An 18,790-nucleotide genomic window follows, 5' to 3' on the forward strand; every position below is an offset into this window, starting at 1 on the left:
GCAGCAGCGGAAGACGGCTGGGTCGATCGTCGAATTATTGTGCACAAAATAGAAACAACAACCCAGTAGAACCCCAAGACGCACCCTGTTAGGCTGTCTAAATGTCTACGGAGAATGGCAGCCCATTGTTTCTCAAGAGCTGATACCAGAGAAGGTTGTGATTTCGGACACTGCAGTCAGGAGTGAAGTCGACGCACTAACTCATCGCGAAGTTGTTCTCTTGGTTTCAGGTCGGGACTCTAGACGGGCCAGAACACTTCAGGAATGTTTTCATCCACAAAACATTGCCTCACGGATGCTGTTCTTCTACCGTACAAAGTACACAGTGTTTAGCATTTTCTAAAGTACAATAGGGGCATGACACCATAACCTCGAAAAACACTCCAATGTTGTAACAGAACCTCTTTAGTACTTCACGATTGGCATTACACATGCTGGCAGGTAAGGTTCTGCAAACATCTGTCAAACCCAAAACTCATCGGATTGTTGTGACATTGTATAGGGCGGTTCATCTCTCCACATGACTCTACGAGTCACATTCACTATCCAATGGGATACTCTCTAGACCTACTCCAACGTCGCTTAGCATTGATATCAGAAACAAGTGTGAGGCGTGAGAGAGACATTATTGTTGCCGCTCTAGCTTATCGCCTCAAGGCCGTTGCCTGGTAAATGCGCCTTGGGAGTCCTGCTAGGTAGCAGCGATGTAGTGCTTCGTGAAGGTAAAGTCTCGTGCATGAACTATGGCAAGGGTTGAGCGTCCGTTGAAATATTGTGACTTGTGGACGACATTTTGCTGGGGGCCCCGCGTAACAGCCGAGGGATTGGCCTCTGCAGTTAGGAACACCTGGAGTATCGAGACGAACTAATTCACCACCGTTAGAGGGCGGCCAGGCTTTTGGGCTGGCAGTTTGCTTCCTGGTATGGACATCGGCGAATCACAGGCTGGACTCCGAGTCCCTGAATATGCTGTCTTACCTGGTGCACAGGCGGCTTGTGGCGGTTTTAATATCATCCAGGACGACGTGAAAACTACGGTGAGCATCTGCTTTACAACCATTCGGTGCCTGGAAGGGAAATTTTTGGAATATCCTTGTGTTCTGCTTTAAGGTTCCGCCACCCTGGTTATCGTGACATATCGTCCTTTGATATCATGTGTCGCGATCTGTGTGGGTGCACTGGTTTTGCTTCTGTGCTTGTAATAAGCAAGTGTTTTACTTCTTGTTAAATTCTTTTGAAGTTCTGCCTTACATTTAGCGGACTGTTGCTTTGTCAGTCAGTGAGCTGGCGAGCGGACGTTGTCCGTATTTAATCTGTTTTATCTATAACATGAACGGATTTTTCCATCTCTGCTTGGCACAAAATGATATTAATAATAAAAAATAAAATACTTCTTAATGTTCTGCAAAATTGTATTTAGTTGGTCAAACACCGGCTGTTGGCTTCTCAGCTCATCTTCAGGTGAGAACCGACTACCGCAAAAGCAGATAAACATGATGAACGCGATATGCGACGTACACAGATATTATTTGTACATAAGATGCGAAAATCACAGCGTATTTATATGGGAAAACACTTTTTCGTCACATAGAAATAATTGCTTTAGCTGTAAATAATGTTTTTCTATGGAGGTACATTTAATAACTTATGGGAAATAAGACGAATTTTAGCCTAAATCTAGTATTTGTAAGGGAAACGTAATTTAACAAAGGGAAAATGGAAACTGAGTCTGATCGTTTAATATTAGGCTGGCATTCTGCGTCATGTGTTTGTTGATTTCCTGAAGTGTCATCGTTCTGCTTTTCTTTTTTTAACAGAATGTAAAACTTTTCTGCATCATATGAATGGTTTTCTACTGAAAGATGATCAGTAAAGGTTGAATCCTTCTTCCTCAATCTCCAGCTTCCCTCATCTTCACGTAGTCTGAATGCCACACCTTTGCCTGACTTCCAATGCACACTTCTTCACACTGCTTACAAGTGATTTTATTTACACCAGTCTGCGCCAAGCATTACAATTGTCTTTACTACTGAATGAAAAATTTGATATGAAGCTGGTATCATAGAATCCAGGTCTGTCGTTGCGAGTCTTTTTTGCTAGATTGTCAGATATGTTGCTGATATATATGATTTTGCACCAGGCTTTGTAGCTGCTGAGCAACTGCTGTTGCCAATCGCACAGGAACAGTGTAATTTAATGCATTTTTTGTAGCATATTGTGAATCAGAGCAGAGCTATAGCCATTTCTGGAAGCAATATGTTTAATGATCTGCAGTTCTCTTTGATAGATTGACTCGGATAATGGTAGAGACATGAGGCAATGCACCATCGAATGGAAAGCTGCATGTTTTGTGGCTGTGTGGATGCTGAGAATTTGCAAGGATTACTACATCAGTAGTTGTGTTTTTTACAGTGGCTTCTTGTCTTGTACTAATATCTATATTAAGGTCCAAGAAAATTAAAGAAGAGCCTCCCAGTTCCATCGTAAACTGAATTTTTTACGGTGAGAATGTGGATGCTGTAGTATCTAACTGACTAGTGGTTCTGGTCCACAACCACAGCACATAAACGATATGTCTGAACCAGTACTTAATATTGTAGTTGAACGGCTCTTTCTGTACAAAACATTTGTTCGAAATTGTCAGACAGTATAGGGCTTGGAGGTGAACCACTATCTAGGCCATAAGATTGACTCGCTAACTAGGTCATCAGACTGACTATTAAACGTGTTTTGAAGCTGAAAGTATATCTGTTGTACATACGTTTCAGTAGCATCGATTATGTCATGTAATTCTACAGGATTTACTTTACAACTGTGTAAAGTTTCGTTAGTAGTTTTATACTTCCATTAGTAGGAACGTCTTTAAATAAACTAGTGACATCGAACGATAAAAGTTTAGAATGGGTGGGATATTCATGCCTGTAATTTTATGGACAACAGCCATAGAATTTTTGATACCAAACTTAGGTTTTCTTTGTGAGTCACACGGTGCAGGAAAGGATGTCACCACACGATGTAATAGAACATCATATTTATGCAGTCAGCGTAAGACAGATCGTCTTTTCCGTTAAGAAAAGGGGGATGGTGACCTTTCTGAAAATAATGGAAATCAAACGCATGACACAGAATGCAAGCTTAGTATTAAAGGACCATACTCAATTTCCATTTGATGATTAGGTTTTCGTTACAAGTACTAGATTCAAACTACGAGTTTATCTTATTTCTCATCTGTTGTCAAATTTACCTCCACATAAAAACTTTCTTTACCCCTCCCGTGTTTTGGTTAATGCAATTATTTTTATGTTACAAAAATGTTTTCCTACTTAAGCACTCTCTCATTTTTGTGTCTTGTGTACCTATAATGTTTGTTTAACTCGCACATCATGTTTATCTGAGTTCGCGACGTTCATTTGTCAACTGAAGATGGACTGAGAAGCCGAAAGCAAGTTCGTGACCAAATAAATATAGTTTTGGAGACCATTGGGAAGTGTTTAATATTATTTTATTTATGTTCACATGGCACATAAAATTGCGTGAAACTGGTAACCCTGACAAAAGTACTGTTCCCCTCCATTATTACTTCTATTTCGATATGTTCAGTGGCCTATCGGCGTTAACTGTTATTTATATTTTGTTTCTTTTGACCTCTCACACTGGTGTCTGCTTGATGGCTGCTCCTTGATGTATTCTTTATGTTTTGTTTTACCGTCTGAAGGCAAAATGTTTGAACTGTATTTAAACTGATTTGTGCATTTAAAATTCAGGTTTAATTCTGTGGAGTTGTTGAAGTAGTACTTAAAAGCTTAAAGACTCTGGGTGTGTCTCAGGCAGCCTGTTACTGTTTATCGGCCTCTGGTATTGTAAGGAATTTAAAATCTTAAGAGATATTCCAGTGGCTTGTCTTTTTTCCTAAAGGTTTCTTTTCAAGAGATGTTCTCTAACTTTTGGTAAATGATTTGAAAAGTAATTGCCCACCGGAGGCGCATAATTAAATTCTGATGTGCGTTGTTTTGGCTGTTTAATCTGGATGCTGCTACTACAGTTAGTTGCCAAACGCTATGTCTGTAAATTTGGCCTTTATTGGTTGCCGAATAAGACGAGCTACTAACTATAACTGTTCCAAAATTGTTTTTAAACACATTGGTCGCTGTGAAGGCGCATAGTTAACTACAGTGCACCTTTATTTTGTTGCCTTTTAAGGCGGCTAATAGTTGCAATTGCTATACATATTTTATTGATCGCATCCTTAATATACTGAGTATTTACCAGAAGTATAAGGTGTAAACTTTTTTTCTTTTTTTTTTTTTAAGTGTTCACCTGGGACATTAAGAGAGTTGAAATTTATGGTTCTTGATGTTTGACATTATTGTTAAATAAAGTAATTGAAACGGTATCAATTTATTTGATCTAACGCCTTATAACGTTTCATTGTGGCTTATGAGAACCCGTAAGACCATTGGATCCAAGTCTGTGTACCAGCATACGCATGGCAATTGTCCTAGCCGGTCTGGTGGTAGCACTTAGGAACTTATTATTAAGTTGTATATATGTGGTTGTCGGGCGAGACGTCGGATGTCATAGTGAAAACTCCACAATATTTCATCAGCGCAACTGGCCGACATCTTCAGGTGCGACCAACACACTGCTAAGGCAGAACCAGAGCCAGCCTATTTATGCCAGTCTTAGGCAGGAAGTGCGCATGCGTGGAGGCGCCAAATTCGATGGCTAATAGCGACGATATCAACCGATTATTATTGTTTCCACTGATTTCATGTGATTTGTTACATCCAGCCTCAGAAACGATCGACGGTCACTGTCCGCCAGTACATGAGTTCTGGCTCGTCTTGGTTTAGCAGTGGGTGTTTCTTCGCGTTTCTACTTCACAATCACATCACGGAACTTTCGACTTGGTCAGTTTCAGAAGGAGTGCAATATCCATGATGTACGACGCACGTGATATCTAGTAACCAGTCCAGTCACTGACCTCTCCTGACCGACTCATTCTGTTTTTTCTGCTTTGCAAATGACAACACAATACTCTGAGGGTTCTCCCTTTCGTCACATATAGTGATCGGTTCTGCATTACATTGGGGTGTCTGGATACTTTTGGTCAGTTAGTGTGTAAGCGGGAGAAACTCTTGGAAGAACGGGTCGGTTCTTGACAGGGTCTAAATAAAGTATCCCCCAAGTAAGGAAGCAAACGTGGAGAACTTCACACATTGTGCAATATTTTCTGGTGGTTTTTGGATGTATGAAAAATTGCACTTCATTTTATTTTCTTGTTCAGAAAGTTTTAGGAGCTACGTTTAGAAAATCCGAGGACAGTCCTGTACATACTTTTCCTGTAATTAATTGGAAATCATCGGAACCTAAAATTTTCGAAATATGTTGAATTCATAGCTGTAACTTTCCTTAATCATGTAATTTTTAATACTAACACTAAAATTAATTTTAAACGCAAGTATAAAAAGTTGTTCCAAATTTTGTGACAAAACTAATTGAAACTGTCAAGTAATGTATCATTCTAAAAAGAGAAAAGGAATTCTGAAAACCTAGGAATTTTTCACAAAAGTCGAGCAGATCATATAAATCTGATCCATGTATTATTTTACAACATTGAGTCTTCTATGTTTTCACCATAGTAGATTCGTACTTTAGATAGGTACTTCTAACAGTGGCGAGTTCTACTCTGCAGCTTTTGCTTAGAGAGTAGATTTTTTTTGCCAAGCGAAACTTCAGCATGACAATAACGTAGTAGAAGGGAGAGTCTTACCACTTTTTTTCAGCGGTGGTATTAAGCTATGTTTCTTGGGTGGGTATAACCGTCAACAAAAATATCTTTATTTATTCAGAATACGTGCGTGATGGGAAAACTTTTTTTCTGATTTGCTCATAGCAGTCCTGCAGTAATAGATGAAACGTCGCGAGAGCGTAGGGTTTGATATCTCGGCAGTTGTTATGAGAAACCTTGACTAATTATGCAATGCATTTTCATGTTTCAATCTATTAGATTAACTATCCAAATACATTTTCAGTGATTTCCATGGAGTATATTCAAGTGCAAGCTAGAAATGCTGTAGAAGCGGGAATGACTCTCGAATAAGGAAAGGCTAATTGTTTTCACGTCCTTTTGAGATGGCAGAGACATCAGCATCTCTAATTAGATACTACATACTCAGATTTACCTTGTGTCACCCAGTTCTAGTGATGGCTAACTCAAATAGCCGAGTATAGAATGACTTACAGCATAAACTCCCTCCCGCCGACAGCTGGCTTAGAATTTCTGCCAATTTTTTTTCCATCTATTTGTACACATACCTCATGTATCACCTATGTTGCCACAGAAACAGAATAGTTCCCTGTACAATGAAAGACGACCATAGGATGTCTCCCACATTCCTGGAAGTTCTGGAGAGAGAGAAAAATTACCCTACCCTGGAACACCTGTAGGCCTGTAGGCCTATATCTCTACCTGAAAACATATTCCATAATGGGAAGTTGCCTTAAACTATTTACAGAAGATGGATGATATCAGGTCTAGAGAGCCGGCAGCTAAATTTAGCAACCTAAAGACAACTTTCAAAAGGAACGACTACAGCGAACGGTAAACGTATCGCTTTATTCTGCACGTGGTTCTCAAAGTCAGGACGGATAATAAGACAAGTTAATCCTTTCAGACCTCAATTTTTTCTAGAGGAAGGAAAGTTTTTTATAGTCTCATGATCTTAGAAGAATTTTTAATTATTTTAGAATCAAGGTTTATACAAATATATGTACCTGTTTTCAAAATATACTTTGTACACATGGCTTCTTTTCTATGCAGTAACAATAATTAATTTTGGTATATTCACAGTTGAAATAAATAAACTGATCATTCAATAACTACCATCCAAACTTACTATAGTAACATTCAGTTATTCATTGGAATATAACTAAACAAATATTCCCATGTATTCTGATGGTCACAAGAAGCTGCGTGATGCTACATTCACTTGCTGCCTTTTTTTTTTATAGTGACAAAAGGTGGCAGGACATGAGCATGATGAACCATTCACTTATGTGTACATGAGGAAAAAATATTTCTGTAGCACCTAAACCACAGAAAAAATTAATGTACACAGTTGTAGCCAATGCATCTGAAAGATGGACTGCTGTCGTATAAAACTGAGACAAATCTGTGCCCTCTTAACTCTGAATGTCACCCATCTCCAAATAGCCTGGGTCTCCAGGAACCGGTTTCAGATCAACTTGCTGCACATTTCCCTGATGATGGAGAAATTTTCGTTTTAGTTTTAAGCGGCATATTCCAGTGTCCCTGAACACTTTAAGCAAAATGTCACATTAAAGGCTGAATAAAATTCTGAAAAATGCAGCATTGAAATTAGAAAACACTAATTTGTTATTGATAGCATAACATTGCAATCTTACGTTGCCTAATTTAATTGTGTATAGTGACTGAAACAGGAGACATTGTGTAATCCATTGTATGTAAATCCATTTTTTAAAAAAAAGTGTTCAAAACATGTATTATATTCCAAATGAATAATCCAGGTACTATGTAAAATATATCAAAACAGATTGGTTGTGTTGTAAAAGTGATTACACGAGACAGATCATGTACTCACAGCACTTTCACTCTTAGGAAAGACGCGAAACTCGTCTAGGATATCAAAGAGAAACTTGCATTCTCCTTTATAAAGTAGTGGGAAGCTATCAGTGAAAAATACTAGATGATTCTACAATTGGCCAGTCTACATTGATACTCAATAAAAGCTCTCAAAAGCGTCTACACAGGATCAGAGATGGTCATTGTTAGAAAGAAAGCCTTTCAAAATTAAATATATGTTAGGTGTACAAAATTTATCTATAATTATTTTACCTATGATGTTTCAAAAATATGAATACAGAATGGAAACAGCTGTACTTAAAATGAACCTAATATTCAATGTATAATAACTCCAGAATGAGATTTTCACTCTGCAGCGGAATGTGCGCTGACATGAAACTTCTTGGCAGATTAAAACTGTTTGCCGGACCGAGACTCGAACTCGGGATCTTTGCCTTTCGCGGACAAGTGCTCTACCATCTGAGTTACCCAAGCACAACTCACGCACCGTCCTCACAGCTTTACTTCCGCCAGGAACTCGTTTCCTACTTTCCAAACTTCACAGAAGCTCTCCGGTGAACCTTGCAGAACTAGCACTCCTGAAGGAATTGCGGAGACATGGCTTAGCCACAGCCTGGGGGATGTTTCCAGAATGAGATTTTCACTCTGCAGCGGAGTGTGCGCTGATATGAAACTTCCTGGCAGATTAAAACTGTGTGTCGGACCGAGACTCGAACTTGGGACCTTTACCTTTCGCGGGCAAGTGCTCTACTCTGGAAAGTAGGAGACGAGGTACTGGCGGAAGTAAAGCTGTGAGGATGGGGCGCGTGTCGTGTTGGATAGCTCAGATGGCCTGGTCTTAGGGGAAGCCTCGTCAGAGAGGTCCACGGCATGAGCGATTAAGGAAGTGATTCCAGTGGTGGTTTCCCGTTGCTTTCCACTGATTATTATGAAATGATAATGAGGACAACACAACACTCAGTCCCTGAGCGGAGAAAATCTTCGACCCAGCCGGGAATCGAACCCGGGCCCCTTGGCGAGACACACCGCCACGCTGACCACTCAGTCAGCTTTCGGGGCGGACCACGAAAAGGCACGGAAAGTGTAAATTCATTCAACTTCCTATGTCGCAGTTGTGTTTCCAAGGCGAACTGGACGTTGAAGACTATTAACATTTATGAGAAAACACATAGGTGTTTATGAAATAAAATACGAGTAATAATCGAAACATGATGTTTCACAAAACTATAACTGCTCTCATTTTTCAACCAGTCATGATATATGTTACAAAGAAAGAGAATATTAAGAAGGTTACAGATAGCAGGAATAGTTATTTTGAAATGAATATGGCTTCAGTTGCCAGTGACTGTAGCGACGTGTATGTGAACTGCGTTTGCGTTAGTAAGTTTTTTGTGCCTATCTGCAGCTCAGAATCTTCGCCATATGGTGAGTAGCAACTATCCTTTTCATAATATTGTTACATTCTGTCCTGGATTTTCCACTGTTTGAAATGAATTAGAACGTTATACAAGTCGATACAGGAAATGAAAAGTGAAAATAAGGAGAGAAATGCAAATTATGAGGTCGCCTGGAGTATTATAGAAAGAGCTGAATGAGTCATTCATTCAGTACGTTCCAATTCAGGGAAGTATAAATAATACCAACCAAGGAAAAAAAGGTTCCTTCGACGAGGAAGAAAAGACAGATATATCACAACTACCACACAGTTCAATTGGTGATGGAATAAGCATAATTAAGGTAGGAGGGAGAATTGAATTGTTTGCTTTCCGTGGGCAGGAAGGTCCCTGGAGGCGAATTCTACATTGTTTAAATGAGAGTAATATCTCTTGGATGTCAGTTCCCATTTCTATACTACATGTTTTATATATCAAGTTTCTATTTAATGTAATAAAAATCCAAACACTTGGTACAGTGTAGAAATGGGTTTTTGTACATGTTACATCTACCTACTATTGCGCTGAATAGCACAAAATTATAAAACACAGAGTACTACTTTATGCAACTAATAATTCATGGACTGTTCTCAAGTAGTTTGAAATAAATTAAAAACAAATCTATTGCATGGAAATGTAGTTGTTTTCATGATGACTTACTGTTTTTTGCGCAAAAGACATTGCTTATAATGTACGTATGTTTCATTAACTTCTTTACGTAAATTAGCACAATAATGATGTTGATTACTGTTTCACGCTGTATTATAACCATATTTGTCTCTGCTAAATTTGGGAGCAAAGGGAGACAATGTAATAAGTATTTGTTTCGTAAAACAGTCTGATTAACTTAAGAGACGCCTGCGAACATTTGCTTTCTAGACTTTTTTTGACAATGATGGAGGAACCAGGTTTTTTTGAACGGAAATTTTGTTTCAGGAATGTGGAACATAGTGCTGTTTACATTTTACAAGCTGTGAAGACCAAATAAGTGAATTTACCGTGTGTCATCAGAAACTTAATTTGAAGAAAGATCGAGATCGACATTATTAGTGAAGGATGAGTAGCTCAACTGGCACTCGATGCGAGAAGTAATGAGCTGTAGGCAGTTCCTACACTGACCCGATCTCATTTATGGTGAGTACCAAAAAAAAAAATAGATTCACAAGGAATACTTCAAAATTAAAAGTATTTGCCTGGATGAGTGAGAAGATTAAAGATGAAGAAGAGGAAGGAAGTGGTGCTAACGGTCACCTCACGTTAATCAAATCTACTTTTCGCAACAGGTAAGATAAGTGATGTACATACCTTCATCTCCTCCTGATGAACTACTTGGCTGGTAAGAGACGAAGGCGTTGTGTTGGCGGCAGTTGTAACGTTAACGGTAGAGGAATTGGTGTATTCACTGGACGAAGTAGCATATTCTGGAATATGTCCTTCGAGATGCATACAATACTGATTACTTAGAAAATGTGTCCAAAGAAGTCCTCTCAACGGCTTCGGTTCCCAGCATCTTCTACTTTTGTTATCGGCTGTCCGTCGGAGCCACTTCCCTATTTCTTTTAGCATTTTGCATGAACAAATGAACGGATTTTCACCTAATAGTAGTTCTTCATAATCTAAAGATATCGAAACCTCTGTTAACTTATTGTAACTCAGATCCAGAATCATTTTAGAAGCATTTTCACTTATCACGGAGTCGGTAAAAAACGTCAGAGCATTGCCAGACATATTTAAAAAGTAAACTTCGGGCAGGATTATGGAACTGATAGCTGTTATCTTGTTGGAAGATAAGTCCAACACTGAGAGCTGTGGCATTTCTCCGAAGGTGTCTTGGTCCAAGTTTTCGATAGCGTTATTGGACAGGTTCAAGACACGGATATTCGGGAACGATAGACTGAAGGTCTTTAGTTTATTGTACGACAGGTCCAGTACTGACAGGTTGCGCATTGCGCGAAACGTCATCTCGTGCACTTCACTGATAGAATTGAAAGAGGCGTTCAGACGTTGGATGGCGGGTGTGTCGAGGGAGAGCCGAACCAAGCCGCAGTGGGTGACGTCCATCGACAGCAGGCTGCTGCTGGACACGAGTGGCAACTCGTCGTCCTCAATACTCGCGCCCCAATGGGTGTTGTGGCTTAGATCGAGGTGACGCACCTCGGTGCAAGACGTTAGAAGATCTCCCGGCAGTTGGCCTTCCAGCAGATTGTACGACAAGTTGAGATCCGACAACGCTGTCAAATGCTTAAATGTCTCATTCGCCAGCGAGCGAAGTACGTTGTGAGACACATCTATTGCAACGAGTTGTGGCATGGAGGCGAAAGTTTCCGGCAGAAGTTCTCCAATAGAGTTCCAGCAGGCGGTAAGCCGCTGGAGGGCTGGAGTGTCAGTGGACAGGTCGACGAGTCCACAGTGGCTGAGATCCAGGGACCGGAGCGTGGCGCTGGTCACTAAGGCAGCGCCGCTGGTGTTGTCAGGGACTATCCCCAGTCCCAGGTTGTGGCTCAAGTCCAGGTGGTGCATGACGCTGTTCTTCGTGAAGAGGTCAACAGGCAGCGGACCCTCCAGTATGTTGTGCGACAGGTCCACGGCGAACAAATTGGGCGTCTCCCTGAATTCGTCACCGAGCAGAAAACGCACCCGGTTGTGATCGAGAAGAACCACCTGTTTGACAGAAAGTATTTTCAGTACGCATCCAAAGTGCAGCCTCTTTACATTTCACATTTCTTATCATTTGACTAAAAATTTTACGTCCAGTGATAAAATGTAACGTGCTCCAGTAAATTCACGTTTTTAAATTAAACACAGACGGAAAAAATCACAACACCAAGGAGGAATTGTGCGACATGAACGAAAGTTGGTAGGCGTGTTTCTACACCTGAAAGATGTCTATTCAGATTTCGCGCCAGTCACATAGGCGTGGCTCTAGTAGCGTGTCGAGTTGATGTTAATAAAGATTGCCTTTAAAGCAATAAAGACACCGTTATCAGCACCTCACGGAGTTTGAACGAGGTCGTGTAGTAAAGCTACGAGTAACTGAATGTTCCTTCTGCGATACTGCAGAAAGGCTTGCAGGAATATCGACAATTTACATGATTGTTGGCAGCGGTGATCACAAGAAAGTACGGTGGAAAGAAGAACAGGCTCCAGACGGGCTCGTGCACTACCGAGAGGAAAGACCATCGTGTTTGGCGAATGGCTCTGGCGCATCTTACTGCATCTGCAGCAACAATATGAGCAGCAATTGGCACCGCAGTGACACAATGAACTGTTACAAAGCGGTTACTTCAAGGACAGCTCCGAACCAGACGCCCTAGAGCATTCGTTCATTCCACTGACCCTAAACCACCACCATTTCAGTCTTAAATGGTGTCAAGCGAGAGCTCATTGGAGGGCAGGGTGGAGGTCAGTAGCATTTTCTCACAAAATCTGGTTCCGCATCGGTGCCAGTGTCGGCCGTGTGTTGGTTGGTTAGAAGGCCAGTTGAGGCGCAGCAAGCAACCTGTCTGCATGGTGGACACAATGGACCTACATCTGGAGTTATGGTTTGGGATGCGATTTCGTGAGATAGCAGGAGTACTCTCATGGGGTGGGAGGGGGGGGGGGAGCGAAGGTTCCGACAAGATCAACAGGATAACGCTCGCCCACATATTGCTGTTGAACACAACACGCTCTACAGAACGTCGACATGTTGCCTTGGCCTGTTCAGTCACCAAATTCGCCTCCAATCGAGGACCTGTGGGACACCACTGGACGAAAGCTTCAGTGTGGCTGGCTCTGAGCACTATGGGACTCAACTGCTGAGGTCATTAGTCCCCTAGAACTTAGAACTAGTTAAACCTAACTAACCTAAGGACATCACAAACATCCATGCCCGAGGCAGGATTCGAACCTGCGACCGTAGCGGTCTCGCGGTTCCAGGCTGCAGCGCCTTTAACCGCACGGCCACTTCGGCCGGCAAAGCTTCAGTGTCATCCACAAGCAGTGTTAACGGCCACTATAATGATCGACTAAGTGCAACAGATATGGAACTGCAGCCCTGAAACTGACATCCGACAACTGTACAGCACAATGCATCCGCGTTTGCATGCTTGCATGCAACTTTCTGTCGGTTATACCTGTTTTCAATGCACCAGCATTTTACATTTGTAATGGTTTATCTCGCATTTCGGCGTTAACCTGTGATATTGTAATTTCATCCACTGAAATAAGACACCTAGACAACTGAATTTCCAAAATTTCATTACTCTACATTAATTTTTTGTGTTGCGATTTTCTGTATGTCAATGTATGTCGATTGCACCTGTGAAGGCAACGCAACCAACAAACATGCATCTCTACACTCAGTGAAAGAGCAGTATCAAGAATATGCCAACTATAGAAAACGCACAGGTTCAAACAAACATTCCCTGAACTAATTAACATGTGATTGTATTTCTTCAAGCTGTATAGTTTTAATGCTACTCATTTATAAAAAACTCATTCATAAAAAACTCATTTATAAATAAAATGACCGGAAGAGTTCTATCCCGGCCTCTTGAACTGGTTAAACAACAAATAAATAAACACGTAAATAAAGAAAGAAGAAATGTTTATGTGCAGGACTGATCCAGTCACTAAATGCAACTTATTGTCCTGATATGTTAATTTTTGCCTAAGGCAGCTTATTCATTGTAGGTTAATCACATACTAATGGTTTTCATCTAACATTATTTTGAGAACAAATACACTGAAGCTCTTAGTGCTCGATAAAATGAAAATTTAGAGCATTTTCCAGGAGTATGGAAGATAAACTTTCATGCTTATTGTTATTATTATTATTAGTAGTAGTAGTAGTAACCGTTGTAGTATTAGTAATAACTATCCTGATCTAAAATCGTAATAATATTATAATAATAACAATTTGAATACTTAGATTTGGGCCATCGCCGATTTCCTAGTGCAGTTGAGCCAGACTCCAACTTCAATTAGCTCCAAGACACCACGACGACAAAATATAATGTTAATTTTGCTATGGCACAGACTACGTAATATATTACTCCCGACCACGCTGTACAGTCTTCAGGCTGCCCGTTAGGGATGCAAACGCCGGATTCTGGCATCCAGTGGATTTGGCCTTTATCCAGCATGGAGCTGATGGGTTTATCTTTCCCTATAGTGTCTTAAACGGTTGTGGTCGGAACCTACCGAGTGAGATGGAAGGTCACCCAAAAAGGCAGTTGTTTTCCCGTGCCTGCTACAGTTATCTTGTAAGTTCTGGCAGAATGCAGCAGTTCCTACAGAGTGTTATTGTAAATAAAATGACCAAAGAGAATGCTTGTTTTCTGCTGCTAGGGCAGACTGGCTGAAATGTCGAAGTACCCATATCAAAAACAAGTTTTGGAACACCCTGGTCCCCAGAACTCATGAAGATAGACGTTGACTGTGGATGTTGTATCACAGACACAGTCCCTTCGAGTGTTCAGAGATGTCTCTAAAACCGCCCAGAGATGTAAACAACAATGTATGAGCAGCGCCTATTAGACGGAGGGGCTCCGACATACGATCAGTTCCAGTCATCCCACCAGGAAGGAGGTTGTCTGTGTAGTTGAACCATGCCTATACGGTCAATAACGCGGTTCCATCGTGTCCTCATTGTTACCTTGTGCCAGGATGGGTTCTCAACAAGGGAAGAGTCCTAGTGTCTTAGAGTGAACCAAATCGATGTTGTTTGGACATGGAGGAAAGACAGGAACTGTCGATGACATGACTCGCTCAGCCCGCTCAAGGGCGGCTGCAATGGATGACCGCTACCTACAGATTATGGCTCGGAGGAACTCTGACAGCAACGCCAGCATGTTGAACAATGCTTTTCGTGCAGCCACAGGACGTCGTGTTACGACTCAAACTGTGCGCAATAGGTTGCATAATGCGCAACTTCACTCCCGGCGTCCATGGTGAGGTCCATCTTTGCAACCACGAGACCACGCAGCGCGGTACACCCGGGCTCAACAACACGCTAAATGGACCGGTCAGGGTTGGTATCACGTTCTCTTAACCGGTGAGTGTCGCATACGCCTTCAACCAGACAATCGGTGGAGACCTGTCTGGAGGCAACTCGGTCAAGCTGAACGCCTTAGATACACTATCCAGCGAGTGCAGCAAGGTGGAGGTTCCCTCCCGTTTTGGGGTGGCATTATGTGGGGCCGATGTACGCCGCTGGTGGTCATGGAAAGGGCCATAACGGCTGTACGATACGTGAATAAAACCTTCCGACTGATAGTTCAACCATATCGGCAGCATAATGGCGAGGCATTCGTCTTCATGGACGACAATTCGCGCCCCCATAGTGCACATCTTGTGAATTACTAACATCATCTCTCGACTGGAGTGGCCAACATGTTCTGCAGACATGAAGCCTATCGAACATGCCTGGGATAGATTGGAAATGGGCTATTTATGGACGACGTGACCAACCAACCACTTTTAAGGATCTACGCCGAATCGCCGTTGAGGAGTGGGAAAATCTGGACCAATAGTGCCTTGATGAACTTATGGATACTATACGACAACGAATACAGGCACGCATCTATGCAAGAGGACGTGCTACTGGATATTAGAGGTACCGGTGTGCACAACAATCTAGACCGTCACCTCTGAAGGTCTCGCTCTATGGTAGTACAACATGCAATGTGTGGTTTTCATGAGCAATAATAAGAGCGGAAATGATGTTTATGTTGGTCTCTATTTAAATCTTCTGAACAATTTCCGGAAGTCTCAGAACCGAGGTGATGCCAAACTTTTTTTGATGTGTGTATTTAAAACCCTTCGGGAGTTCTGAGAAGCTCATAAAATTGTAGGAATAGTCGGCAACCATTGTGAGTGGAAGGGTCTTGGGTTCTCTGGAGTAAAAACGGTGTGTCGATGGTATTACTGATTTTTGAATTAGGATCCACGAAGCATTTCAACTTGTAAGGAAAGAAGAGGGATTACACAGCACAGGTGTCGAATTGCGATTATTCATTTTTCGATTTTTGCATTCACTTGGTTGGAAGGAAGTAACCTCTTTGAGACTGTGGAGTGGTGAACGAGCTGGATATGGTGTTTTATGAATAAGACGGTCTTGACAAAATGTAATAGAAGCCAATGAACAGAAAATTTAAGACAGTAACTAGGCCCAACCGCATTAATAATGTTGATCACATGGAAAATTGATCACATTAAAACTAATGAGGTTGGGAAGTTCCTACCTTCAGAGACACTCCTGACAAACGTACATGTCTTAGGTGAGAAATATTTCGTACATATGTGTGTTGGTTGGCAATGGCCCACAAGCGACGAATAAAGTTAGCTGGAAATATGAGAATTACATTAAAATTCATATTATAATTAGTTCGCAAAGAGAACTTGCAATTACGTACTTTAAAGCTTATGACTTCCACCTTATTAAAGTCGTTACGAAAGCATTAGCATAGCATTCCTATCCTCAGTACATCTAATACTCTACTAGACTGCTTGTCTTAACACGTGACTCGTAATAATTCTGTACACAGAAATATCACTAGTGGAACAAAACATAAATGTGTCTAAAGTTTATCTGCCGGAAATGAGATTCAGCAGTGCTAGAAATTACCAAGACGGCTTACCACTTCCCCTTCTTCTGTCCACCAGTCATGCATGAGAAGCCAAAGCCAACAGATATCCGCTAGAAGTAAACTTTACCATCGTTCCCTGCGAAGTGGGACAGAATGCTACGCAAGTGGGCTTTCTACTAGAGAAGCTTTTCTGAAGGAGCGCCAGTCAAAGGGACACCTTCCCCCACAATGTATGATTTTGCTATTCTTTTTTAATATTTACGTACATTAGATTCTGGTTACATTGTCTCAGTCAGACTTGCCTATACCTTCAGGGACTACTTCTTTCTTCTAAACGTTACTTTTAATTATTGTTGTATTGATTCAGTTACCTCTGTTCTGTGATTTGCTACGACAGTATTTGGAGTACAGCTTTTGCTAGTCGTGGCCTTATGGGAGGTCATTTAAGAAAATATGCTATGTCACCGGTCTGCAAGTGGCATCACTAACTGCTCACAGCGTCCGTCCTGCCCAACGCAGGTTACCCATTACACAGCATCCAAGTGCCTAGCTTCTACAATGTGATTTAGTAGCTCACAAGAGAATTGAATCGTTACATCCTTCATAATAACCAGCATATCTCAACGAATGAAAGCACAAGCTATTCAGTAAACTGATAGTGTGTGTTTCAATATGGAATCCAGTTCTTCGGAAACACGCCTGTTTTAACCTAAACTATTTCTAAAGTGATGAAGTTTATTAATGTGGTTCATACGAGTTACTCTATCAAATTATTAACATTGTAAGATGGCAAGAACTATGCCCCTTCCATGAAGTCATTAAAGATCACCTAACTCACGTTGAGCTAACAGTAGGGCTGAACAAAAAATGACTGACAAGGCACAATGCATCTTGTAGAAGGTATAGTATGGACGTATTGGAATAATTAATGTCGGGTGATGGTTTTAAAGTAATTCACACGACATGAAAACTTTGTGGAAACGAGTCGATTTACTGGACACTAGTTTACCCCAGGGAAACATTTAGAGTCGACCATGGCTGGCTGGGGAATGGTGAAGGGAAGCGACAATAGGCAGCTTAGGGCGGCTCAAGCTCTGAGAAAGCGGTAACGTGGCGCAGCCTCCAGCCGCCTTAAGATGAGTGACAGTGAGTGGGTGGATGACCCCGACTCCATGCTGGTGTACTGGGAAACAGACGGAGAACTTGTACGCCTGTTTATAAATGCCCGTCGTCCCGTTTTCTGTGAAACATGCGACAAAGCCGCGCAAGGCTATGGTGGAGCGGTCAACAGAGGTCAAAATATGGGTGTTCGTGACTATAGCAACTTCACACTGAATTCACGGTCTGCAGAGTCTGAAGCAAATCAGGTGAAGAGCGACAGCATGAAATACGCCGGCCTCCGATGGGAACGTAGGACCATGGAATTTGAAGTACTCTCCTGGGAGACAGAATTCTGGAAAACGTGGTGTTTGTGCAGACGCTAACCTTGATGGGTGGCCTGGGGGGACTAAATAGAATAAGTTGAGAGGAAGGGAAATTTTGTGGGAATTTGTTCACTTCCCAGAGCAGGCATTGGTCGACGCTGGGAAGCGACGCATAATTAAAGCGACTTGCGTTGCAATTGGCGTAAGTGACTTTGCTGGAGGGGAAACCGAGGCGAAGAGCGGACTCGAAGAAGTCTCAGTAGAGGTCTTCCGTTCCCAGCTTGCCTAGAGTGCGGACGTGGCGTTCTTTACTCAGCTTCCCTGAGAAAGAGTGAGCATCTCTGCAGTTTAGGGCTTAGCAAAGGGAACGATTGAGTTTGGAGATAGGAAGTTTTGGTTCAGCTATGTACTGAGCAAGATATCTAGGAGTGAATAGACGAGCACAGCCTTGCAGTACCACAAGGTCGGCCGACGTCCACACAACGACACCACTACGCCACGCTGTATTCGGTGATATTGCACCCGCTCCGGCCACTGATTAATTTGTTGCATCACGTCGCCAAGGTTTCCACGAGGGTTTCATCGGCCGTGTATTGTAGAATTCTTCTCGCACTTCACATTACGCCTGGGTCAGTCGATAGGAATTACTTTTGATTTATCGCGCTTTACTCCACGCAAACGCAATTCATTACCACTGCCTGTTAGGAGAGTCATGTAATGTGATGATTGAACGTC

General features: G+C 41.8%; 1 protein-coding gene across 1 annotated transcript in view; it reads right to left on the bottom strand.

The window, feature by feature from the left end:
* The window catches only part of LOC126260568 (insulin-like growth factor-binding protein complex acid labile subunit), a 62,855-nt gene that overhangs the window by 19,505 nt on the left and 24,560 nt on the right, over positions 1 to 18,790 (bottom strand). Inside the window, exon 3 of the mRNA XM_049957903.1 lies at positions 10,366 to 11,721. Within this exon, the coding sequence (XP_049813860.1) occupies positions 10,366 to 11,721 (1,356 nt within the window). The remainder of the gene's footprint in view (positions 1 to 10,365; positions 11,722 to 18,790) is intronic.

Source organism: Schistocerca nitens, chromosome 5, assembly GCF_023898315.1.
Source record: "Schistocerca nitens isolate TAMUIC-IGC-003100 chromosome 5, iqSchNite1.1, whole genome shotgun sequence".
NCBI lineage: Eukaryota > Metazoa > Arthropoda > Insecta > Orthoptera > Acrididae > Schistocerca > Schistocerca nitens.